A 27,387-nucleotide genomic window follows, 5' to 3' on the forward strand; every position below is an offset into this window, starting at 1 on the left:
TCTCGCTGTTTCTCACGCGTGCTCTCGCTGTTTCTCACGCGTGCTCTCGCTGTTTCTCACGCGTGCTCTCGCTGTTTCTCACGCGTGCTCTCGCTGTTTCTCACGCGTGCTCTCGCTGTTTCTCACGCGTGCTCTCGCTGTTTCTCACGCGTGCTCTCGCTGTTTCTCACGCGTGCTCTCGCTGTTTCTCACGCGTGCTCTCGCTGTTTCTCACGCGTGCTCTCGCTGTTTCTCACGCGTGCTCTCGCTGTTTCTCACGCGTGCTCTCGCTGTTTCTCACGCGTGCTCTCGCTGTTTCTCACGCGTGCTCTCGCTGTTTCTCACGCGTGCTCTCGCTGTTTCTCACGCGTGCTCTCGCTGTTTCTCACGCGTGCTCTCGCTGTTTCTCACGCGTGCTCTCGCTGTTTCTCACGCGTGCTCTCGCTGTTTCTCACGCGTGCTCTCGCTGTTTCTCACGCGTGCTCTCGCTGTTTCTCACGCGTGCTCTCGCTGTTTCTCACGCGTGCTCTCGCTGTTTCTCACGCGTGCTCTCGCTGTTTCTCACACGTACATTATCGTGCACACATTCTCTAGCTTGCATGTTGAGCCCAGTAAATTTGGAAATTAAAAGCTGTAGAGAGGTTTGGGACAGCTGTGATAGTGCCAAGATTCTTCCTCCTTACCCTGACTAATACTCATACTGTCCCAGGTCCTGCTGTCGTTCTGCCATCTTGACTCCTGTATACTTTTAGGGATTCTCATCTTCCCCCTTATCCAACATATACATACACTCCAAGTACACCTTCACACACGCATATGCCCTACTGCCACTGGCAAGCAGTCTCTCCCTCATTCCCTCCCCACCCCACCCTAATAGTAAGAAACCACAGACAACCTGAGTAACTTGTAACCCCCCACCACCACATCGGCTGTGATAATTTGCAAAGCAGAGTGTGAAAAATACCATTTAAATTCCATCAGCTATAACTCTAATCCTGATTTAGCATCACAGTATTATCATATTAGAAAGGCAGTCATATTACAGGGATATGGATGCTATAGGGTGAAGTTCCAAGATAGCACATGAATGTTAGCATATTGTGAAAATCCAACAGTAGACACTAATTGTCAGCACCACTGAATAGTCAAAAACTGGATTTGAGCCCTGTTTCTCTTTGCTCCGCATCTGCGCTAAGCCAGGCAGGAAGGAGTGGCATTTTCCCCATGTGATGAAATGAAAAACTCAATGGTAAGGTTGTGCCTTACCACTTTGTGCCATTTCCTGGTGGTCTGTTATGAGGGGCAGTAACTTGTGAACAGACTGTCCACGCTTGCTGTTGCAGGAGCCAGGACAAGCAGATGAAGACTGGATAGCAATATGAAATGATAGAAAATTGATCCAATTATTTCCACTTCTTACAAAAAAAGTGGGGGAAATCAAATGATTGACGGTATTTGGTTGAGTGTTGTGCTTTCTCTGGGTTTAGAATCGGTCAGCTCAGGCAACATGGAGGAGGATGGAATGGTTTTGCTTGTAAGTGGTTTGTCTTTGGAAAATGGTGTAGAGAATTTTCATTGGGTTTCCTATTCTGACTGCAGTGATGTTAATGCCAGTGGAACCAGAGCACTGGGAAGAAGTACAGAAATCAGCAGTGGAAGTGACCATCAGCACACTCAACAGGCACGTAGATCTCAAGGTGAGAACACTTACTGTTTGTAATGGCCACAAACTCCGTTAGGACTATTTTACTTTCCACAAAAATAATCACATTCAGAGATTTGGCTGTATGAATGTAGAGATGATGTATGCCTATGGGGAGAAAACTGTTACCCAAGTCAGTAGGTATACTAAGAATTGCATTCATGGTTTGACTTAATGCTTTTATCAATGCTGCTGTTTAATCTTGTAATGGAATAGACGTTTGACGTTTGATTTGCCTTTGTTTCCTGTGGAAAGTATCTTCTCTTGGCTGGAACCAGAAATGGGCGAAGAGGAAATCAAACGCACAATGTATTCTCACCTCCCTACTAACTATACTCCATTGCTACTAGTGGTCTTTGTACAAACAGCATTTCATTGCATTGGAAGCTTTGAATCCCTTTTTCTCATTTATCATCTAATATGAAAAATGTGCACATCCAGCTTTGCATTCAAGCCACATTCACCCTTGTTTGTTAAAAATGCAGTGGAGTTAATATTGAAATTCTGAGTAAGTAGTTCAAGAGTGCTATAGAAGACCCTGCTAAATGCTTTTTCCATTTTTCTACAGCGTACAGAAGATGCCATGAATATTTGTATAGAACCAGACACAATCAGCAAGGGGCAGTTTGTAGCTACAGGGTAGGTGTCTCATGTCTCCACTGTATTTGTTAAATAATTTGCTGTTTCGGAGTTCTGGGAGAGATGTTAGAAGTGTTGCTGTCTTGCCATTGTTGTTAGCAACTCCAGTTTCACCCTAAAACAAGTATATTAATTAAAAAAATACATAAAATGAGATGCATTCTTAAAATAAAAAATGCTCCTTCCATTCCTGTATTCATTCCAGAGCTCAGTTTTATCTGCATTGACTGATGTGGGGACTGAGTAGCACTCACACCACACAAGTGTCGGGCAATAACCATCTCCAACAAGAGAGGATCTAATCATTGCTCTTTGCTATTCAATGTCATTTCCATTGCTGAATCCTGGGGATTACCATTGACCAGAAACTGAACTGGACCAGTCATAAAAAAAACTGCGGCTGCAAGAGCAGGTCAGAGGCTGGGAATCCTGTGGTGGTAATTTGCCTCCTGACTTTCCAAAGCCTGTCCACTATCTGCAAGACACAAGTCAGCAGTGTGATAGAATACTCTCCAGTTGCCTGGATGAGTGCAATGTCAACAACACTGAAGAAGCTCCAGGATAGAACAACCTGCTTGATTGGTATCACTTCCACAGGCATTCAGAGACTCCACCATCAGCGAACAATGGTAGCCTACAAGATGCACTGCAGGAGCTCACCAAAGCTTCTTTGACAGCACCTTTCAAACCCACAGCCACTACCATCTAGAAGGACAAGAGCAACTGATATCTAGAAGCTCCCTCCACGTCACTCACCATCCTGACTTGGAAATATATCGCCATTCCTCCACTGTCACTGGGTTAAAATTCTGGAACTCCCTAACAGCACCGTGAGTCTATCTATACCTTGAGGATTGCAGTAGTTCAAGAACCCAGGTCCGCCATCTTCTCATAGTCAACTAGATTTGGGCATTAAATGTTGGCCTTGCTAGTGATACTCACATCCTGTAACATTCATACTTTAAAATCCAAAATTTCAAATGTAAACACTGTATGTTAGCCTGGCTTCCAGTTCTTCTATCTGAAAAGCCAAGACACTGTGGAAAGTGTGAGGTGGAAATCAAAGGCTCTGTGCCCCAGGCTAATTATTGCTGCATACACTTTGAGACACTTTTTTTTCCCCCACAACTTAAGAACAGTGATGGAGATTAGGCTCTTGAAAGTTAACAGTAAAAGTAAATCATCTTCCATTTGCCAGTTCATCCTGAATGATGTTATCAACTTGCTCGCTGCACATCCAAGAATAAATATGACATTAGACAAAGAGTAGCTGAATGTTTATACAGGTAGTTAGCAATGGTGTAAGCTTTCAATTGGCCTTTCTTTTATTGTTTGTGCTTCCAGAACAATCATTGATCAGGAATTAGTTGGTACTTGTGTTTTTCAATAATTAAATAAGCACTGTTTTAAATAGAACCTATTCTGTAGACACGGTGACAGCTGGAACAGAAAGAAAACAGTGAATATAATAGGAATCTGAAAGGAGGGTGGGAAATATAAAATAGGTCAGTTAGTATCTGAAAATTTAACATGAATATTTTGAGTGAAAATCTTCAAACAAGTTCAGCGTTTATTAGGCTGATGGAAGCAAGAAGAGAGTTGCAGAAAAGGATCAAATGTTTAACGCTTAAAGAAATATTCAATGGATTGAATAGTCTGAAGGCATTGGGATGCAATGTTGACATTTCATAGAATCCCTACAGTGCCGAAAGAGGCCATCCGGCCCACGAATCTGCACCAACTCTTGGAAAGAGCATCCCACTCAGGCCCTCCCTCTGCATTATAACATCCTGCATTTGCTATGGCCCATCCACCTAACCTTCACATCTTTGGCTTGTGGGAGGAAACCAGAGCACCCTTACCCGGATATGGGGAGAACATGCAAACTCCACACACTCATCCAGGACTGGAATCAGATCTGGGTCCCTGGTATTGTGAGGCAGCAATGCTAACCACTGTGCCATCCATTCATGTGAAGTTTCATATTTTGTTATTAGAGATATTAATTTATTCAAAGTGAACCTATAGAAAGGCCATGAATATCTAGAAAGATGTCTCAGTCAGTGATTGGAAAGATGCAAGGCAAGCCACACAGCTCCAAAATGAAAGGGAAAATTGGAAAATACAACATGCATCTTTCTTTATGAGACATAAGAACATAAGAACATAAGAACATAAGAAATAGGAGCAGGAGTAGGCCATCTAGCCCTTCGAGCCTGCCCCGCCATTCAATAAGATCATGGCTGATCTGTCGCGGCTCAGTTCCACTTTCCCGCCCTCTCCCCATAACCCTTAATCCCTTCTCTTATCAAAAACCCATCAACCCGCTTCTTAAAAATATTTAGCGAGGCAGCCTCCACCACTTCAACGGGCAGAGAATTCCAGAGATTCACCACCCTTTGAGTGAAGAAGTTCCTCCTCAACTCCGTTCTAAACCGCCTCCCCTTTATCTTGAGGCTGTGCCCCCTAGTCCTACTGTCTTTTTTGAGCGGGAAGAGTCTCTCCACCTCTATCCTATCCATCCCATTCATCATCTTATACGTCTCAATGAGATCTCCCCTCATTCTTCTAAACTCTAACGAGTACAAGCCTAGTTTATTCAGCCTCTCCTCATAGCTCAATCCCCTCAACTCCGGTATCAGCCTAGTAAACCTCCTCTGCACTCCCTCCAGGGCCAAAATATCCTTGCGCAGGTGCGGCGCCCAAAACTGCACACAGTACTCCAGCTGCGGCCTCACCAATGCCCTATACAGCTGCAGCAAGACCTCCCTACTTTTATATTCAATCCCCCTCGCTATGAAGGCCAGCATCCCATTCGCCTTCCTGACCACCTGCTGCACCTGCAAGCTGGGTTTTTGCGATTCATGCACAAGGACCCCGAGGTCCCTCTGCACCGTCGCCTGCTGCAGTTTTTCGCCACGTAAGTAATAGTCCTTCCTACCATTCTTCCTACCAAAGTGGACCACCTCACACTTGCCAACATTAAATTCCATTTGCCATTTCCTGGCCCATTCGCCCAGCCTATCTAGATCCTTCTGCAGACTCTCCACACCCTCCGCACAATTTGCCGTTCCCCCAATCTTGGTGTCATCAGCAAATTTCGACACCCTGCACTCGGTTCCCTCCTCCAGATCATCTATATAAATGGTAAATAGCTGAGGCCCCAGCACCGACCCCTGGGGCACCCCACTAGTCACCATCCGCCAATCTGAATAGCACCCATTGACCCCCACTCTCTGCCTCCTATTTGACAACCAATAGACGATAGTAACTGAGGTGTTTTCTTATGAAAAAGGTTAAGTAGATTGGGCTTCTACTCATTGGAGTTTAGAAGAATGAGAGATGAACTCATTGAGACATCTAGGATTCTCAAGGGGGCTTGACAGCATGGATGCTGAAAGGTTGTTTTTCCTGTTGGACAGTTTAGGACCAGCGGATATAATCTCAGAGTAAGGGGTTGCACCAACTAAGACAGAGATTGGGAGGAATTTCATCTGAGGGTAGTGAATCTGTGGAATTCTTTACCACAGAGAGCTGTAGAGGCTGACTCATTATGTACGTATTACATAGCTAGTGATGACCACATCTCATAAGTGAATAAATAATAAAAAAAAATGGCCATTATACTTGCAGCACATTATCATGAACTCTGTATCTGGTAGTATTTTGGCTAATCCACAACTTCTTGTTTGACCGTTAACAGGAGTCAGAAGTTAACTGATCCACTCTTGTGTCCCGAAGGCAGTCAAATTTTCCAAGCCAGTTTCTGTAAGCTGCAGCTACCCCAGGTAAGGTCTCACCTTTAGGCTATGAGGGATTCCTGAACTCAATTCTTTCTCACTTAATTGTAGCTTGTGTAATCTAAACTCTCAATAGTTTAAACTCTTTGCTATTACCTTAAAGAGGTCAGGGAGGAAATCCTGCCCATCAACACCTCAATTTCATGCCCTAATGAGCTTTCACATTCTACTGACTTCTTGCAGGTTGAAATTCAACTGCCAGTACTTACATCAGATTTATGTTGCCTTTTTGCAATATCTCCACTGTCAATTGGGCATCAAAGGGTAATTGGTAACGTCCTGAAGGAAAACCATCACCTTCACAAAGAAAAGTTGAAAACATTCTGGGGTTTGATAAATTTTTATTCAATAATAGTCACTTCTGGATGGCTGTTCTGTACAGATAATATTGTGATTTGGGAAGTATTTGGTTACATACCCAGAACCTGCCAATTTCTTTCATAGAAGATTGGATCCAACCTGAATAACTAATGCACTATTTCCTTTCTCGCTCTCTCTCTTTCTCCCCTCAGGGAACAGAAGGTTTCTTCAGTATAGATAATGAAGACTATGAGGCTGTTTCTGTTGATGTGAAACTGCTCCCTCGAAAACTCAGGTTTTTCTGTGATTCTATCAAAAAGCAACAGATGCAGTAATTCCAGACACACAACATTCAATTTAATAGCTCTCAGCTGGCAAGCCGACCTTTACCTGTTTAATGCATCCATAAATATTCTTCTGTTACTCTTTCAAACATGGCTGAATCTATATTGCGGAAACCACCTTTTTCATTCGACATTCTTGGACTTCCCAGACATGAAGAAGTTGGAGTTCAGGGTATGAGAAGATACCAATGGAGAGCAAAAAACTTGCGCATGTCTGTACCATTAATCTGCTGCATTCCCCAACTAAACTGCCCACTGTTACCTGAAATTGTGGCATTATCTTGAAGATCTTTTCCCCCAAAAGATGCTATTGGTGCTGTTTGTCCACAGTTCAGTTTTCCAGGATCAGATGTGTTTTTTGCTAATTTTAGTTTGTCTTTCATTCCAACTCCTTGAAGTGATGAATTACTCCAGTCTCTCCAGAACTGACTTATACTATGTTGGAAAGCCAACTGAAGCTAGGCTCTGAAAGCAGGAACTGTGATCAATCAGTGATCCATTCTCTGGTGCCTGTGTAAAGAGCTCACTGCTATAATACCCGTCCAAATGAAAGTTAAAAGGAACTGTTCAAGTTTTCAGAATGACCTGAAGCACCTTGTAGACAATTACTTATTCTGGAAAAGTAATCTGTTGTTTTTGTAGACAAATATGGGAGTCAAATTGCATACAAGGTTCCATAAACAAAGACCTGTTTCGGCAGTGCCTCGTGAATGTGGGTTAGAACCGATTGATTTTCTTCGTGATCTTTTACATCCACTTGAACAGGCTAAGTGATAGCTGAACATTGCACCAGTTAATGTTTGTTTTATTGTAATTTATATGAATGTAATGGAGAAAAATAATGTTGCAATTTTGTAAGCTGGTACAAGTTAATGTTCAATCATTCTGTCCAGGGAGGGATGCAAGAAGCATTTTTGCAGTCAGCCTAACAGCCAGATTAGGAGACCTTTAGGTTGAAAGTTGTGTGGCTAGGAAAATTTTAAACAGAAATATAAACTATCTTTCAATTGTTTCATCTCCAAATACAATTGAAGATTCAAAGTCGATCCAAACCACATACTGGATTATTGATTCAAAATTTGATTCCACAGGGAAACTGTGGTTTTCCTTATTCTTGCTGTTGGCTGGTCATCTTTCTGAAAGTGAACACATCTCTTCAAACTAAAAGGAGGTAACACTTTGGGTATTATTAGTATTTTCTGGCAAATTTTTTTTATATCATGTATCCAAAGCAGCACTTTTGACAACATTCAGTAGCAGCTTTGCAATTCTGGTGGGTCTTGAAGGTTCAAAATATTAATTCGCTATTGGAAAGAGAGCTGGCCAATTAATTACACAACTCTGCGAGTTTCTGTAGCTTGGAGACAATAGTGGGAATACACAAGGACTATCCAATGGCAAATTAAATCCTAGTTTCTCATCCTACGTAAAAAGAGAGTAGCTAAATTGATTCCTTAGATGATGAGACTGGGGAAATTAATGGTGGGAAACAAGGGAATAACAGACTTTGAATAAATATTTTGTATCAGTCCACAGTAGAAGACTCAAAAAAAATCTCAAGAATGTAGAAATCAAGAGGCAAGAGAGGGAGGAAATTAAAGCAATCACAACAGGACAAAGTCCTGGGAAATTTAACTGGATTAAAGGCTAACAGGTCCTTGGACCTAATGATCTGGATCCTAGGGTCTTAAAAAGAGGTGGCTGAAGACATAGAGGATGCCTTGGTTTTAATTGTCCAAAAATCCCTAGATTCTAGAAAGGTCCCAGCAGACTGGAAACCCACAAACATAACACCTTTAATCAACAAAAGAGGGAGACTGGAAGCAGGAAATTATAGGCCAGTAAATTTAACAGCTGCCATTGGGAAAATGCTAGAATCCATTACTGAGATAGTAGTAGAGCATTGTATTGTAATTTACTAAATCAGACAAAGTCAGCATGATTTTGTGAAAAGGAATGTTGTATTTTGACATTTTGCTAGTGTTCAAACAGGATGGATAAAGGGGAAACAGTGGAAATAGTGTATTTGGAGTTCCAAAAGGCATCTGATAAGGTGCCACATTCAGTTCAAGATAAGCACTCATAGTGTTGGGGTGATACGTTAGTGTGGATAAAGGATTGGCTAACTAACGGGAAATAGAGTATCAGAATAAATGAGTCATTATCAGGTTGACAGACTAACTAGTAAATTACCACAATCTATAATAATAACTTGGATAAAGGGACCGACTGTGTTGTAGCCAAATTTATTGACAATACAAAGAAAGAACCATAGAATCCGTAGAGTGCAGAATGAGGCCCATCGTGTCTGCAATAACTCCAAAAGAGGATCCTTCCCAGGCCCTCCCCTCCACCCTATCCCCATAATCCTGTGCATTTACCGTGGCTAATTCGCCTAACGTTTTTTGGAAAGCAAGGGGCAATTTAGCATGGCCAACCCACCTAATCTACAAATCTTGGGACTCTGTGGGAGTAGACACAGGAAAAATGTGCAAACTCCACACAGACTGTCACCCAAAGCTGGAATTGAACCTGGGTCCCTGGTGCTGTGAGGCAGCAGCGCTAACCACTGTGCTACCAGACCAAATAGATAGGAAAGCAAGTATGCAAAGAAAAATAGGTTAAGATATAATGGCAGAAAGGAAAAAAAATTAAATGGAGACTACAGAATGCTGTGTTACAGAAGAATCTGGGTAACGCTGTACATTAATTGCAAAATGTTAAGATGCAAGTATAGCAAGTTATTAGGAAAGCAGATTGAATGTTGGCCAATTTTGTAAGGGGGGTGGCATACAAAATGTAGGGAAGATTGGCTACAGTTATACAAGGTATTGGTGAGATCATATCTAAGGTTTGGACTCCTGAAGGAGGAATATAAGTACAGAATCCTTACAGTGCAGGAGGAGGCCATTCAGCTCATCAAGCCTGCATCAACAATTCCCACCCACGTCCTATCCCCGTAACCCCACACGTTCGCCACATATTTACTGTGCTAATCTCCCTGACACTTAGGGCAATTTAGCATGGCTAATCAACTGAACCCCCACATCTTTGGAATGTGGGAAGAAAGTGGAGCACCCAGACAAAACAAACGCAGATGTGTGGTGTTAGACACATGTTGCAAGCAGTTAAGAGAAGGTTCACTAGGCTGATTCCTGAGATGGAGGGGTTGTCCTATGACAAAAGGCTAGCTCTTTTGTCATTGGTGTTAAGAAGAATGAATGGTGACTTTATTGCAATATACAAGATTTGAGCGGTTTTGACAGGATAGATGCTGAGCTGATGTTTCCGCTAAATACCATTAACTGTTTGCATTAACATCGAGTTGCCAATTGTAATATATTTTCTGCTCCATTTATTTTACACAGTAAGTTGTGTTCTCATTCAATCACATTTCCTTAGCAGCATTGATTGTTCTTGCAATCTGATTTTTAAAAAACCTTATAGAGGCAGACTTCATTCTCATATTTTAGAATGAGGATCCTTCACCAAAATCAGCACTGCTATGCAGGAGATTTTGTCCATTTAAGGAATAACAAAAGCAAAAAATAACTTTTACCTTCCAGGTTTGACTTTTGCAAGTTACCCAGTTCACAAGTTTAATTACAGTCTTCCTTAAAGCAGTTGACTCAGAGTGATGATGGCAGAGTATGTTTGTTTATATGTCAACCTACAACTTACTGACATCTTTGTGACTGCTGCGATACTTGAATGAAGAGGAACAAATTTGTCTCCCAGTTCTCCCTTCCCGATTATTTGTTCTAAGGAGGTTGCAGTTTTGCAAGAGTGGGTGGGAAATGTATTTTGTTAGATAAATGTAAAAAAACTCAGCAGCTTAAAACGTGATCAAAATGCTAGAGACAAGGTCAAAAACAATTACAGCAAGAATGTAGATCCCCTCATGATAAATGTCTTTCCATGCTGTAGTGTTTCAAAAGTTTTTTGTTTCAGCTATATACATGCATGTGCTGGCTGTCTTGCCAGGTGTGCTGATCCCATTCGAATCAGCCTGACCACTCTAGGCAGTGGGCAGTGAAACTGAGTGCTTACCTAGTTGTGCAGACCATTGGAAATTTCATGACCTGTTTCAGGGAGAGCTCTATAGTACAGCAAGCTTCTCCAGACTTTAAGTGACCCCATGATTTAGCCATGAAGAGAAAGATGGTGGAGAACCCAAACCCCTGATCAGGGGAAGGATGGAGAAAAAGGAAACTGGTCCAGGTCAATACATTGCTAAAAGTATGCAAGGCATCAGTGACCTTTTTCCACTGGAAAGGATGTGCTACATAATCATAAATTTAAAAAAAACCTTATTTATTTCCTGCCTTGTTTTCTGATGACAAATTATCCAACCTTGATGCTATTAACGATTCCAAAATTTAATGCCGTTTTTGACATTTCCAGTGTATCTTGGGGGACAAGTAATTATTTTTGTTGCAAAGCGCTTTTTTGTCCTGGCCACCTTTTATTCCAGCATCAACACCATTAAAACAGATTGTGTAGCCATTTATCACAGTGTTTATAGAACCTTGCGGTGTGCTAACTGGCTACTGGTTTTTCCATTCTACAACAGTAACCACATTTCAAGAAAGTACTTTATTAGGTGTGAAATACTTTGAAAAGTATTGAGGTTATGAGCAACTCTTGCTTGTTGAGATTTGCTTTTTCATTTGATGCATTTAAAAAATGTTTATTGGCCATACCCAGCAAAATTAATCAGACAAAATACAACAAAACAGATTTTGGTTAATCAAATCACTGAAATAAATAGAATTTTCTTTAAGTTACATGGAAAGATCTTGGGTTTTATAGTGTTACACTCTATAGGTATAGGAACAATAAGGGTTGACAGGGAACATGTCTTAGTGGACTCCATTTGTTTTGAATTGTGTTCTGAAATTCCATTCCCAGTAATTGGACAAAACATTATTCTTGTATTTCATGTGAACAACATATTATGGGGCTTGTATATGTACACTTTTTGATCATTTGATTTAGGCAACTTCTGACTCTCAGGCTAGAGCTCTGTTCTTTTTCTTTATCTCTTCACCTGGCCACCCTATTACTGTTGTCGTTCCTTTTTATCTTTCACTTCATTGCACTCCACCTGTTCATGTAATGAACTCATTCAGCAATAAAGTATCTGGTTCTAATCAAGGGTCACAGTGGTTAGCACTGCTGCCTCACAGCGCCAGGGACCTAGGTTCAGTTCAGGCCTCTGATCACTGTCTATGTGGAGTTTGCATGTTCTCTCAGTGTCTGTGTGGGTTTCCTCCGGGTGCTCTGGTTTCCTCCCAGAGTCCAGAGCTGTGTGGATTAGGTTGATTGCCGATCAAATTGCCCCTTAGTACTGGGGGGGCCTAGCAGGGTAAATACATAGGATTATGGGAATAGGGCCTATGTGGGATTGTTGTCGGTGCAGGCTCCATGGGTTGAAAGGCTGCCTCCTGTACTGTAGGGATTCTATGACTGCGTAGTACTCAAGGTTAGGATTTAACAGCATGTTTTCTAATAAAGTCTCTTATTAAAAAGCCAGTTTGAGGAAATATTTTTTCTGCAAGCCTATTTTTAAAATTAACCTCGTACCTAATGGAGACAACTGACCATATAACTCTTGCTGATTCTCTGATCACAAACATGCACTGTACCTAGTAACGAAGCATAGTGACCCACTAATGTACAGTCCTAAAATGATCAGAATGGGGTTTATATTTGCACATCCCCATGCAGTGTTCCTAATCTCAGCTGGTCCTGGAGGGGAGGAGGATTAGTAGAGTAACATCCTGCCCCCAAGTTACATTGTCTTGTAATTTCTAAGGGCCAGTTAAAGAGTAGCAATGGCTAATAACAGCCACTCCCAAGACAACCCTCTGCTGAGGATGACAAGTAATAAAAGGATGAGAGCGAGAACTATGATTGGGCAAATGTGAAACTCTGTCGTCCTTAATGCCCAAGGACTGATTTTCAGAGGCTATTTTCACTGCTAACTAAAGCTGTGCAGGCCCATAATAAATATCAAACTTATTATTTAATGTCAATAAGCAGCTGGAGTGCTTCTAAAAAAACTAGCATCATCTTAATTTCTTTTTACAAGGAATATGTAAACTAAGAGCCACTTAGTGATCATGCTGGTAATATAATTTGTCTATGATAACCTAGAGTACAACACCCTTGCCAAAAGCTACTTTATAGTGGTTTGAACATCAGTGCCCTTTTACCCAATAGCTACATTTATGGTTCAACTTGTCTGCCCGCTGCCTATTGTTAAGATTCTGAGACAATATTGCTTACTTTGTACTGTACTGTCTCATTATACTGGTTGTCAGTCCAAATATGCCAGCAACATCTAAGCTTTGATGAGTACAGCTGATTTCTCAGACCATTGTATGGCACAACCATTCCTATTATATTTCCACATTTTAGAGATTACAAGTTGTGGCCAAAGTGACAATTGCTCTCCTCTATTCCAGGCATGAATAGAGGAGAGCAATTGTTGTAAGCCAAATGTTGTAAGCCAGCTCTTCATGCTTTGTTGCAAACTTTGATCCTTTTGGACTCTGTAGTCCACAATATAAACTTGTCATTAAAAAATCCATAGCAGTTTCCTACTTAAGAGAATCACAATCCAATGATCCGTACACAGACCAGATTAAGACCATTACACCAAGAAACTCCTTCATCTTGCTATGTGTATAATGGCACTTAAGTAACCAGCTAAGTAAAATTGGCAGTTACTAAGCAATGATAAACTCTGGGCTATGCACTTGGTTTATTTAAACTGCAAGTTGGGCACCAGTGATATTTCCATATTTACAATTACTTCAAGTATGGACATATAGTCATTAAAAGCTGTCAGCGAGAGCTTATTCGAAGTGAAATGAGTTGGAAATTCAAGGTATGACTTCCTTACTCTCCCAAGCCAACAGCTCCACAAAATACAATTTTCCACCAATTTACCGCTGTTGACAATAATTCAATTTGGAATGCTACAAAAACTTACAGTTCAGACAATGTACACAGCACATTGACACAGTCGAGTGATTCTGGAGTTTGAGTTTTGTACACTTGTACATGGAGTTCTGGGCTGTATCACTCCCGTCACTAAGCAGGCATTGGAACAATCTTTCCGCTGCCATATCCTCTGTTACTGACCAGCACAAATGTACACGTACAGTGCAAAACTGCACTCAACTGACATCAATTTTGTGGATCAAACCAACCTCCTGAGGGTAAATTCGTGTTTACAATCCCAAACGTAGTGTTCTTTCAGCTGATAATATGTTACAGAGGATGGCTGATTTTTCCATAGCTCCTGGTGTCTATGTCGTTTTAAATTGGACAGGACAAAGTTTGTGGCTCCTGAGTATTAACAGTAGAGTTCAAAACCGAGTAGAAAGTGTTTCTGTATGAATTCACAAATTTACCAATGCTACCTTTATCTTTCCCCCATTTTCCAGCATGTTTCATATCTGCACAACATCTGTAGTACAGTTTGAAGGTTGTGTATGGTATATCCTCCTTGTTTCTCCACCTCTCTTCCACTGACATCCCACAAATAAAGTTTATCCAATGACAACTGAAAGCCAGGTAGAGACCAGGTGGACTTCGTACAAGTCTAAATAATAAATATTCAATGGAACGGGTTTTATTTCCCCTTGAGTCTTTCACATTAGTGAACACAGCTTTGAAGTAATAGTCTTCCTTTATCTCCAACGGGTAATGCTGTATTGACAATCACAAATCAAAGAAAAAGTGACTGTGCTAGATTCAGCTTGCTTTCCCATTAAGATGTCTTCCAAAGGTTGTTCACTTCTTGTGAAGGAATTTCATTTTACTACCTAGAAATAGACAAATATTTGATCAACTTTCACAATATTGGAAGTCTGAATATTTGCACAAAAACATCAAAAGCACAGGAAAAAGCTTATGTCTAGTTGTGCAGGAAATGAATGAACTAGCATTGACTTATTGACAAAATAGCCAGGAGCTAAACTACAAAGATAACATGAAGATCATAAATGGTTGATAGAAACTGATCTGAGACCTTTTGATGAAGCCCCCCCCCCCCCACCATAAGCAAATGAACAAATATTACCTAAGCCTCTAAGAAATCGGTTCATCCCTCTTTGTTCACTCCCAGGGAGAGTTTCAAGATAGTCCTGTGCTCTAATCTCAAATAATCCTGTGAATAACAAAAAATAGTTATTGTAGGATGGATACAAATGAGTTAGTGTATTCAATACTGCCTGCAGATTTGACACACTAGGGATGAATCTTTGCAGGAGTGCGTCTCCATGTAAGTACTGCAGTGCATCCACTTTCTTCTACGTTATCTTGCTTCTCTGCTTCCCTCATGGACATTTATGACGTATCACAGATAAAGTTTGATAACTGAAAGCTAGGTTAAGGTGAGGTGTTATAATTCCAAGATTAGTGATCTTCCACATCGAAATCCAACTTGCCTATCAACAATCTCACTATCTTTTTCTGGCTCTGGTCCAAGGTGATTGAAGCAAGATTTTACTAGTGTGGGAGATCAACTAATTGTTCTATCATTGGTGTAGTTTTTCAAGTCAACTTTCTTCAGAAACGGAATAAAGGTAGAATCAGTCCAGTCTTCCAGTTAATGGGCAGTGTCTCACAGTGCCACACATCATTTATATATCTTGTCACTACCAAATCTCCTCCCACCTGAAATACTTCTGCCAGCATATTGTCTGGGCTTATGCCTTACGGCTGGTCATCTGATGAATGGCTCACTGTCCTTCAGCTCAAAGCAAAGGAGATGGGGATTGCTGGGTGAAAATTTACAGCAGGGAGGTGAACATCATTCACCCCCTTCCCAAGTATCTCTCAATACTAAATGTCCCATTCTTAGTAACAGAGAAACTGCTTTATTCCAGATATTAGTCTGGATGAGGGTTTGTGTATGTTTGATGAAATGTTTCCACAGGACAAGAATTTGAATGTTTTAATCACATTGTTTGTTCTTGCATGTGGCTTGATTAACTGACAGAATTTGTGAATGAGTCCAGCAGTGCTGGGGAGAGAGAAGAGGAAGGAAGAGCCAGTATCATGATCCAAGTCCTCACCTTTCACCCCAAGCTTCCTTAGCTCTCGATCTTGAATGAATCCCCCAAACATCTGCGTTTCCATGAAAACTTCCAGAAACCGTCGGACGCTTTTTGATGTGAAAGACTTACGAAATGCCTCCCACAGGAAAATTCTTTCATCTTTCTCACTGGCAGTCATGTATAAGGAGTAATGACCAACTATCTCCACAAAGAAGCGGACAAAAGTCTCTGACACCACGGTATTAAGCGAGCTAGGATCTATAAAGAGAAATAGACAGGCAACTCAATGTATGTTATATTAGGGAGATCTAGATGAGTCCACAAGAACAATGTCGTATTTATACATGTTTAAGTATTTATATACATTTTACCATTGTTACAATCACTGTAGAGACTGGTAACGTCAGAAAAGATATTTGAATTTCCAGTGACTGACTGAAATTTCACAATAAGATTTCAAGTTTTAAGACTTTTAATGTAACTAATAAATAAAAAGCAATATTGACTCATCACTCAACTTGTGCTTTAACCTACAGACAATATTGCCATTTGACTTTTAACATGTCCAACAATCTCACACCACATTTGTGCTTAGTTTGTCCCTTAAGTGGATACTTTATTTTCCCAGAACCCTTACTTTTTCCTTTCCCAGATCTAACTCACTAACTGTGATGAAACTTCCCTCCTGGGACACCAAGGGCAATTTAGGATGGCCAGTGCACCTAACCAGCACATCTTTGGACTGGAGGAAACCGGAGCATTCGGAGTAAACCCACGTATACACAGGAATACGTACAGACTCTGCAGCTGTGAGGCAGCAGTGTTGCCCACTGTGCCACTGTGCTGCCCCTTAGTTGAAATATTCTACTTACACAAACAGGAAAGAACTATTTTAACAACAATGCTATTTGAAGTTTTGCTGAGTGACTATTTGAGACTACTACCATCAAACATTTTAGTAAGTAGGAGACAAAAGCTCAGAAAAAGTGCCTTTGTTATTCCAGCAGTCAGCTAACAACATTATACAGGGTCAGATGTGTCCTTCACCCCGGTATGCCTGCAACATATGAGGAAGCTGAGGGCGAAGAGAACCATGGAACAAAACACAGTATTTTGTTCATGATGTAATTTTGCTCAGTGTTTTTGAGGTTAAAAAGTTCATTTAAGAAATAAATAGTCTTAAAGCTGTGTAGTTCATTTACCAGTTTGTCTATTCCCAGAGACAACCAGCAAGGATGACTCCAGTAGGTGTTAATAACATTTAATTGCAAAGTCAATGGACTAATATCAGCAAGTAATGGTTTGATTTGCTCTGCATATGTCCCAGTCAAATTAAAATAAGTTTACAGTCATCATTAGAGCTACAGAAATAAACATGCAATCAGATGATAAATGGATTTGGTCTGATATGAGATAGATAATGCAAATATTCTCTACGTCTAACTGTATGTTTGATTGACAACATTATTTCCTTTGTTCCTGTTCAAAGAAATGTATCTGAAGGAGCATGCTCCCAGTTCACCAGTTCTTCTGAAACCATTACAGGAAAACAAGGAGAAGACTTCTTGGTGAAAATGCAAGGGACTTTGCATAAAGTCATTGTAAGGAATGCTAATCTGGGTCCCATGTTTACTAAAAAAAAAATCAGTGAAGAATTACATTGATGATTATTTTGTGTATTTTAACAGGAATTGCAACAATGGTTAGAGCTGAGCTGGGGTAGTGTCCATTGCCGGGCAGCACTCTTTAGAAAGAATATCAAGGCCTTGGAGAGGGTGTAGCTATATCAGTGTTGAGGAATTCAGGTATGTTAAAAGATATGAGAAACTGAAATTGTTCTCCTTAGAGCAAAGAAGCCTAAGAGAAGATTTCATAGAAGTGTTCAAAATTACGAAGGGTTTTGATAGGGTCGATGGTGAGAAACTAGTTCACTGGCAGAAAGGTCAGGAATCAAAGATTACACAGATTTAAGATAATTGGTAAAAGGAAAAGTGGTTTGGGTGATGATAGAACAATAGAAAATTTGTGACACAGAAAGAGTTCATAATGTCTTTATTGGCTAAAACATTAAAAAGCTAGCTGCCCCTTCCAATTCCACGTGGTCTGAAGCCTTCCCAGGTTACAACACTTCAGGTGCAGATTCAGTTACCTTTGAAATGAGTTGAGGGTTTCTGCCTTCATCACCAAACCAGGCAGTGAATTCCAAACACCCGCCACCCTCTGGGTCAAGGAGTTTTTCCTCATGCACCCTGTAATCCTTCAACCAATCCCTTAACTCTGTGCCCCTGGTAATTGACCCCTCAGCTAGGGGAAAACAGGGTATCCCTGTCTACTCTTATCTAGGCCCTCATAAATTTTGTATACCTCAATTCGCTCACCCTTCAGCCTCTCAGTTCCAACAAAAACAACTTCAGCCTATCCAATCTTTCCTCATAACTGCAATTCTCAAGTCCTGGCAACATTCTTGTAACTCTCCTCTGTACTCTCTCCAAAGCAATTATGTCCTTCCCTTAAGGTGCTAATCAGAACTGAACACAAAATTCCAGCTGCGGCCAAACCAGTGTTTTATACAGTTCTATCATTTCTGCTTTCGTAGTCAGTACCTCATCCAGTAAAAGATAGTATTCCATTTACTTTCTTTAACGCCTTATCCACCTGTCCTGCTACCTTCAGAGACCAATGGAAAAATACTTCAAGGTCTCTCACTTCCTCTGTGCCTCCCAATATCCTCCCATTTATTGAGTATTCCTTTGCTTTGTGTGCTCTCCCTAAATGAATTACGTCACACTTTTCTGGATTGAATTCTTTCTGATACTTTTCCACCCACTCAACCAACCATTGATATCATTCAGGAGCCAACAGCAACGTGCTTCACTGTCAACTACACAGCCAACTGCCACTCCTTGGAAGATCTAGGTCAATATTTTGGGATCAAACCTTGCAATCACCTGATTGACAAGTTGATGCCTCATTGCCTGTGCCAGCAGACTGTGTCTTTTTATTTCAGTTTATGCTTTTACTGTCCATTCTCACTCTTTTTGCATTCAGGCAGCGTTTTGATGACTGCAAATACATTAGAAGAAAGATTGTCTGAGTCTTTTATGCACTTACTATCCAGGAGAGTATCCTCCTCCTCTTGAGTGGCCAACTCATTCCGCATCTCTAAGACATGCTCTAGTGCCACTTGCAGCTTACGTGGCAGAATGGAATCCTCATCATCCACCTAACACAAAGACAGAAATAAGCAGTGAGTGACCAGAAGAGCAAAGATTTGCAGCAGTTACTATGCAAGTTTGTGCTGTTGAAAAGACCATGACAAGGCTACTAGCAATAACACCTGGCTTGTGCAGTACATAGAAAAGGTTGCATTGTTGCATCTTTCAGGATTATTATAAATTGCTGTAACACTATTGAATAAAGTTCACCTGATGTTTTGGCCAGTACTTATTTCTTAACCAATGCAAAAAAAAACAGGTTAAATGGTCATTTATATCATTGTTTTTTGAAACATCTTTCTCTGTGTAAATTAGCTGCCACATTTGCCAACAAATTAACAGTGACTAATTCTAATATACTTCATTGGTTGTTAAGTGCTTTGGGATGTTCTGAAGATGAGTAAGGTGCTATAAAAATACACCAATCTCCAAATCTGCTTAGCGGAGCAGACTCTGACTCTGTGCATTGATATCAAACATTGAGAGTTGGCATTTTTATATATGTTGGCTTGAATGCAAATTTGCTATTGCTTGTTTTACAGGATTTACACAAAGTCATAATCCACATCCCAACACTGAGGGAGGTACAAAGGAAAAGATTAACAGAACACTTCATCCCTTCTTTTGAATTTCTTACTCATCCTCAGTCTTGGGATGTGGATGGTGTTTCCAATATGTCACATTCAATTTCCTCTATACACTTACACAGCCATTTGCAATCAGTGTCACAGTTAACAGTGATCATTTCATCCCGGCTCTGTGCAAAACCTCAAACAAATGTGGTACTCACCTGTCTGAGAAACTTGTTAGCCCCAAGATTCACCACCAACACCTGAAAATGGAAAACAAAAAAAAAGCATCACCTTTTGACTCACCTTTCAGACAGAATTTCTCTATTACCAGTCAGCAGAACTAACTTGGCCATAGCATACGAGAAATAAGCATCAGTTTACATAACGCCTTAAGGAGTGAGAGGTCAATTCTCTCCTCTGCTAGATACAACTAATTTGCAACTAACATCACCAGCCCTCCTGGCTGAAGAATACTGCTTTTTTTTTGAACTACCAACTTCCCAAGATATCTCATTGTTTGCTTCATGAGGCTTTTAATGGTTTTTGAGAGTCATTATCAGCCTGTTAAAGCATTCTGGGATGAGTTAAAATTCCCATCCCCAACTGTGTGCTTGGCTTTAGGCAAAGATTATGTCATTAAACACCAAGTCTGTACTTCCAAGCAACTGCAAACCCAGGATTCACAAAATAATTAGAAATGAAAGAAGCCATTCAATCCTTCAACTTAAACAGTCTCCCTGTATCTAATTGGTCCTTAAATGATTTCAGACTTTTTCTCATTGTTACAGTCTCTGCAGTTCCTCACTGACCTGTGAGTATCCTGAGAAAGAATTTCCTGATGTCGGTCTTACATTTGTCTTGTAATAGTTTACACCTGTGTCTCCTCCTCCTTCCTGAGCAAGTTACTTTAAATAAATATAATTAATTATAAAAACGGGGAGGTTATGCCGCAGTTGTATAACACTAGTCAGACCACAGGTACAGGGCTGTGTCCTGTTTTAGTCGCATTATAAAGATCACAATAGATAAAATACCTAGGAGATTTACATGGATGTTGCCAGGAATGGAGAATTTAGTTGTGAAAGAAAAATTTGGATGGGCTGAGGCTGCTCTATTTGGAGAAAATGCAGACAAGGGGAGATGTAATTGAGCTGTATAAAATTATGAGGAGTAGATTGGAAGGATCAATTTCCCTTAGCAGAAAACACAATAACTAGGGGAACATAAATTTAAATCAATTGGTGGAATAATTTGAGGGTAGTTGAGGCAAAATGTTTTCACTCATAAAGTGGTGGGGATCTGGAACTCTCTGCCTGAAAGAGCAATAGAAGCAGAAACCAGGTTCAAGTTTCTCTAATTTTCCTGCTCAGCTTCAACACCTGACAGTAGTGATCAGCCTCATGAGTCTGCATTACCTTCAATAATGGAACTCAATGATCAGAACTGGACACAAAGGACTGAATTTTCATTCCAGGAGCAGGATCCTGATATTAGGACCATTTCCGAGTCCTAAACCCCTCCACGTTGCTGCCGACTCCAATGATATATTGATAGGGATGGCCAATAAGTAACCCACTGATACATTCGCTGTCCAATTAAGGGCTATAGGTACATTGAGCAGGTTGGATGTAGACGTTGTGGGGGTCCAATTTAAAGGATACTCAATAGCCATGATTGTGGTCACCAGTATCCTGGGTGATGGCAGAGGCCAGAAAGCAGCGGAGTGGCAGGGAAGCCTCATGATGTGTTGACAGACCCCTGGAAGTGCTGTCAGAGGCAGTGGTGGCGGCAGGAGTGTCCTGTTTCTACAGAGTGAAAGGAAAAGGCCAGCCAAATAGATAGCTTTTCTAAACAGTTCCTTCTATCACCACCTCAACTCCAGGGATTTGCTACTCCTCCAGCACATTTCTCCTCTAAAATCCATTTTAACTCTACAATAAGCTCTCAAGTGGCATTTAACTACCTCAATTGTTTATCCACCACCTTTGAGTGGGTTGCGACAGCCCTTGAGAAGAGGCCTCTGCCAAAATATTTGGTAGGCAGGAACGCATTGAGAAACAGGCATGGTGCTCAGCACTCCAATTTTCCAGACATGCCTGCTTCCAAATCTACCTCTTGGGATGGGAATTCAGGAGTTTGACCACAACATTATATAATTTAGCTGCTTCTGTATGGTTTCCTACTGTTGACTATATAATTCAACATTATACTGGCTTTGTTTACAGCTGCTGCATACTGGTTGGACATATTGAATGCAAGTTAACTAAAACTCCAAGATCTTCTTCGGTTATGTAGCCATTATCCCTTAAGTACACATTTTGCCCCTTTTTCATTCCTATGTGCCTTCAATCTATGAAGCACTACTCCTTACCTCTTCAAGTGGTAGATCCCTCAACTTGGGCAAGGAACTGGAGAGAAGTCCTATCAAAAATGGGGTGGGAGAGCAGGCTATATCAATCATGGATGGAGGTAGTACAGGGATGTAGGTGTGCTGCCAGGCAAAAGGATATAGAAGCGCCATTACTGCATGGCAGCACTTGGAAAGCGTACTGCAAGAGGAAGAACAAGGCACCGGTTAGAAACTTTGCATTCAATGTTACCGGGTCTCCAAGCAATTGCTTTTCAACCCAGTTGAGCACAAAACCTGCATTCCAGCAAAAAGTTCCCATGTTCCAGTACTGTACTGTGATCTGTCTAGGGGTGAAAACTATTACAAAATAGATCTTTTTAACTTTACTCTGAAATGAGTATCCACTTGTATTCATGATAATTAATTTCAGTTAATAGTCTGGTAATGCTGATCATAAGCTGTAAACTAACATTACTGAGAACCGAATAAATGTAAAGAAATCATTGGAAATCCAAATCAACTCCAGCAATAGTAGAAACACAGGAGTCTTTACAATGAATTCTGCATTCAAATCCAGTTGGTCAATGTAAGTTGTGTATCTGCTGGTTGTAATCACACAACGTGAGTGAGTTTAGATCATTCCAGCCCAGATCCCATTGGATAAGGGCCTCAAATTTGGCACAAATTGGCTACTCTTGAGGTCAGGAGATGACGAGTGTGGAAAAGTTAAAAATGTCTCACAGGTACAGTGAAACAATTCCCCTGGTTGTGTTTGACAGGCATTATTTGGGCAAAGTAGATAAAGATTTAATTGCTTTTAACCATAGTTATAAGTACTTGATGTTCACAGTTTATCTAAAATGGGAAGTGTTCCATTCCCTGACATTAAATCCATCAACTTAAAGGGCACAGAAATTCACACAAAATGATGTAAAGAAAATTTGCTGACATGCAAAAAATTGATACTTAAGTAACAGTTCATGCAAGATTTGGGTTTTTGTCATTTTGGAGGAAGATTTAATATTTTGGAGTGAGATATGGGAAAAAAAATCAAAGGAATAATGTTTTCACATCAGTATGCTGTTTATGTAATGATTTGAACAGTGTATATATATTGAAATATAACATCCGAAATGCTGTAGTAAGTACAATAATCTGACATCCCACTTTGCTCTGTTTATGATGTGAAACTTCTAAATTGCCATTCTCCTGTAATGAGCTCACAGGTGATGCAGAGTGGAGTAGGCTCCTTTGATCCACAGCACTCGCTGCCGTTGCAGAAGGTTCCATGCTGTTTTTCCTCTTCTTTCACTCTTTTCATTTAAATGCGTCATTAGAAGTGGGCAGGGTTCCCAGTGAAAGACTGAGTTTTATGCAGTGTTTATGTGATAGGGCCTCGGGATGATGGACAGCCAAAATATTGGAACAGCTGTTTCCCATTAGATTCTGGAACCTCAGAATTTGCAAAGAGTGAACAGGATTTGGCAGAACGAGACTCCCTGGCCTCTCTCTGAGCTCAATCAGCCTGCACAGGAATTTAAACCCAAAAGGTGTAGGGCATAAAGGAGTTTGGCTTAAAATAGTAGCCCCTCCCTCAAAGTCTGCAAGTAATACTGGGGTTGTGGGGATGGGGAAAGAAGCCACAACAAATGTAAATTTGGAAGTTGTGGTGACTTATGTTATCCACGGTATTTTTGCAGGCTGTACAACTATCCTTCTGTCTATTAATTATCTATTCTGGTCCACACATTTTATGCATTTTCCTTTTCCAAATTACTTTTATTTGTATTAGTTGCAATTCTTCCTCTTTTTGTCTACTTTTTGATCACTTCTCCTCTCTCCAACAGCTGACTATGCCCTCCTCGGTACCACATCCTGATGAAAACACTGGAGAGTATCCTGTTTCCAGTCATTTAACCTCTAGAAACTGCAGAGTCACAGAATGGGAATCACACAGCAGGGCACATAGCTTCACTCATTGATTTTGTATCCCACCCCTGCCTCAGCCCGCCTCATATGTGGGAGTATTACATTTGAGCACAAGATGTTAACACACTTTTGTCCCACCATCTTGTGTGGCCAGTGAAACAAACATCAGCTTGCCACAAATTGGAGGACTGCACTCAATTCTCAGTGCTACAAAGCCCTCTTTTGTGAGAAACACTAACATCCATATCCAAAAGTAATTATCAATGCCGCTTGCATGGGATTAGGTGGGAGTCAGGTGCTTCTCATGTGTCAGTGCAGACTCAATGGGTCGAAGGGCCTTTTCTACACTGCATGATTCTATGATTGCTAAAAAGGCTGGTGTTCTTCCCTAGAAAAGACTGAGGGGCTACCTAATAAAGATTCTTAAAATCATGGAGGGCTTCAATAGGGATGACAGAGAAAATGTTTTGATTTATGTCCATGGCAATGACCATAAATACAAGATAGTCATTAATACATCCAATAAGAAATTCAGGAAAGATTCCTTTATTCAGTGTAGTTAGAATGTGGAAGGTGCTACCACATGGAGTGACGGAGATGAATAGTTTAGATACATTTAAAGTGTTAAATACATGAGGAAGAAATAAATAAAATGGTTAGGTTGATAAGGCAAGATGAAACAAGGTGGGAGGTGGTATATGTGGAGCACAAACACGTGTAAAAGTCCAGCAAAATGGCCTATTTCTCTGCTGTAAACATCCAAGTCCTTATTTCTGTCATTTATTTTATTCTGAGATCACGATTCTAGTTCCATGCTTCATTTCATTTTCAGCATTTTTTTTAACATTCTAGTTTCCAGTATTCATCCTCATTTGATTATTTCTGCAGATGTTCCAGGAAGGAAAACAGCCGCACACTATCAAATTTGAAAGAAAATCTCCCAATTGCCGTAGGTTTAGATTGATTGCTGTGGGTACCAGAACCAAGATCGATTTCTCCACAGCCAGTTCTTGCAGATGGATAGAAGGTGAGGTCACTGATCAACCTGCATTGTTAAAGGTAACAAAAGTTTGATATCTGGTCTCTGCTGAATCAGTTGACCCCAGAGAAGATGATCACAATGGAATTCAGTACTGCAGGGCAGAATATTGTAGAGATTACCAAGGGGCTAAAAAGTCAGCTAAAGCCTTGTCTCACCACTCTCCAGGAAGACTTGTTACATCATGTTCCATTCAGACATTCATAGGCTGTCAAGGTGCGGATGCCGGATCTTCCCCCGGGATAGCGGACCCCAGGAGCAGAAGTTCCACCCGCTGAGAGCTGCCTCCCAAATCAGAGGCAGCCAGCTCTATTGAACAGCAGTGACACCAGGGGGTCAGTGACAGCTGCTGGTATGACATCCCCCGAGTCCTAGGACTGTTGGGGATCCCAGACTACAGGTGAGTGATGGTAGAAGATGCTGAGAGGTTGTTTCCCCTTGTGAGAGAGTCTAGAACCAGATGGCATAATCTCAGAGTAAGGGTCATCCATTTAAGGCAGAGATGAAAAAGAATTTCTTCTGTCAGAGGTAGTAAATCTGTGGAATTCTGTATATCAGAGAGTGAAGAGGCTGGGTCATTGAATATGTTGAAGGCTGAGATAGTTAGATCTTTAATTAGCAAGGGATCAAGGGTTATGAGGAAAAGACAGGAAAGTAGAGTAGGGATTATTATATTAGATCAGTCATGTTCTCATTGAATGGCAGAGCTGAATCAAGGGGCTGAATGGCCTACTCTGTTCCTACGTCCTATAGTCTTAAAGTCTAAAGGGTGTCACGGGGTGGGGGGAATCCATCAAGAGCAAGAGATGGCTCTCAGTGAGCCTCTGCTTTCTAATACCCAATCCTTTAATCAGGAACTCAATGCCTGACGATGAGGAAGCCTCTCTCCCCCACATGGGTGTGTTTGCCATGCTGCCTGCATGGTGAGCCCCCTGCTGGGTTAATACCAGCAACAGCAGAATGAGTCTCTTACATGGAGATTTATCACCTACAAGATCCTCAATTGGCAGCAAGGTAAGGAAGCTAAAAATGGGCCTTCCCTCCATGGATTTAATAGGAGTGGAGGTGAGAAGGGTCCCCATCCATTACCCTCCCTCCTGATTAAATAACCACCAGACTCATATGGGGAGGGCACAAGATCCCACCCACTGGTACAAGCGTAATGCACGTAATTAAAAGACGTGATGAACTTTGAGAAAATGGACATGTGCATGATAACGTGCTAATTCAACTGGAATCCATTTGAGTAAAGCACATTTATGATTGGAAGTTGGATCCACATGCAACTTTAGGCTTGCAAGCTGTGTTACAAATATGAAGACCACTCAGTTGGACACAAGCCCTCTCGGTCCCTTTGGAGGCTTTACTAATTGTTGATCAAGCACATTGCAGACTTTAGGGAATATAAACTGTATTTGGGGGAGAAAGCTACATTTCCCACTATACCTTGCCTCTATCCTAAATGTAGCTTCCAAAAAAAGAGAGAGAGCTCAGCAGGAGTTGTTTCATTTTCAATGGACAATATACTGAAATGAAACAACAGATAGGAAAGATTAATTACAGATTGGAAACCTCTCCTTTCCTGCCACTGCTTTGGAGAAAAATTCCAATTTGAAGAGAGTGTAGTAGCAGTGTGTTTGCTTCTCTCAGTATTGTATACTTTCTTCCTTAATACTTGTATCTTGAAAGCATGATAATGTATCTTTGCCAGCACTATCATCAACTCTTGTGCTAATCCTACATTTCGCCTTCCCTCTAACCAACTGGCTACATGCCTTTAGCCTGATATTTTCTCCAATGGCTTAAGATATTTTTAAAAACAAACTTCAGACTACATTAGATTGAGTTGCCAGAGAGAGGACATTCTGATAGTAAACTGGCATCTGATTGTCCCGCATTCATGTGCCATGGGCAGCATCTTACAGAAAAGATTTCCAATCTAAGTTTCAGGTCTTCCAGGCTGCAGCCAGACTCTTTTAGCATCACCACTTATAGAGTAAAGCAAAACCGATTTGAAATGAACCCAACTGGACAGCAAGTTCCCTCTGGAGCCCTGATGATGTTTCCATAGTGATGCAAAAGAAACAGATATAACAGCATTCCTTCCAGACTCTCTAAGAACTAAATTGAGGCTGGAATGTCTGACACATCAATGATCATCACACAAAACAACACAACCAACCAGCAGAATTTCAAAAAAATCTGGGGCTTAAAAGGAATGAAATGTGCAATTAAAACTCACATTTCTGGAAATTCCCTTAAATTGGTTAAAAAAAAATACAGGTATGGAGTAGGAAGAGACCACTCAGCCTCTCCAGCCTGCTCCACCAGAATCATAACTGATTCACAATTCTTCTTCACCTTGGACACAAATCTCCTTCGATAATATTCTATAAACTGATTGTTTTAAAAAATATTTGTTCACATAACAATCATAAGTGCAC

The 27,387-nt window shown here is 40.9% G+C and overlaps 2 protein-coding genes across 7 annotated transcripts in view; one reads left to right on the plus strand and one right to left on the minus strand.

Annotated features, from left to right (window-relative positions):
* Positions 1 to 12,299, plus strand: part of agk (acylglycerol kinase) — a 41,989-nt gene extending 29,690 nt beyond the window's left edge. Inside the window, exons 12-15 of the mRNA XM_080190959.1 lie at positions 1,579 to 1,676; positions 2,250 to 2,320; positions 6,024 to 6,108; positions 6,633 to 12,299. Coding sequence (XP_080047085.1) covers positions 1,579 to 1,676; positions 2,250 to 2,320; positions 6,024 to 6,108; positions 6,633 to 6,755 — 377 coding nt within the window. The 3' untranslated portion in view covers positions 6,756 to 12,299. The remainder of the gene's footprint in view (positions 1 to 1,578; positions 1,677 to 2,249; positions 2,321 to 6,023; positions 6,109 to 6,632) is intronic.
* The window catches only part of LOC145344107 (DENN domain-containing protein 2A-like), a 110,998-nt gene continuing 93,713 nt past the window's right edge, over positions 10,103 to 27,387 (minus strand). For 5 of the 6 annotated variants that reach the window (XM_080190954.1, XM_080190955.1, XM_080190953.1 and 2 more), the window contains 4 exons: positions 21,997 to 22,174; positions 19,844 to 19,885; positions 18,950 to 19,061; positions 14,953 to 16,096 (listed from right to left, as the gene is read on the minus strand). In XM_080190954.1, the coding sequence (XP_080047080.1) occupies positions 15,639 to 16,096; positions 18,950 to 19,061; positions 19,844 to 19,885; positions 21,997 to 22,174 (790 nt within the window). In that variant the 3' untranslated portion in view covers positions 14,953 to 15,638. The other variant, XM_080190958.1, reaches the window with a different exon arrangement.

Source organism: Carcharhinus amblyrhynchos, chromosome 6 (genome assembly GCF_965287045.1).
Source record: "Carcharhinus amblyrhynchos chromosome 6, sCarAmb.v2.hapA, whole genome shotgun sequence".
Lineage (NCBI taxonomy): Eukaryota > Metazoa > Chordata > Chondrichthyes > Carcharhiniformes > Carcharhinidae > Carcharhinus > Carcharhinus amblyrhynchos.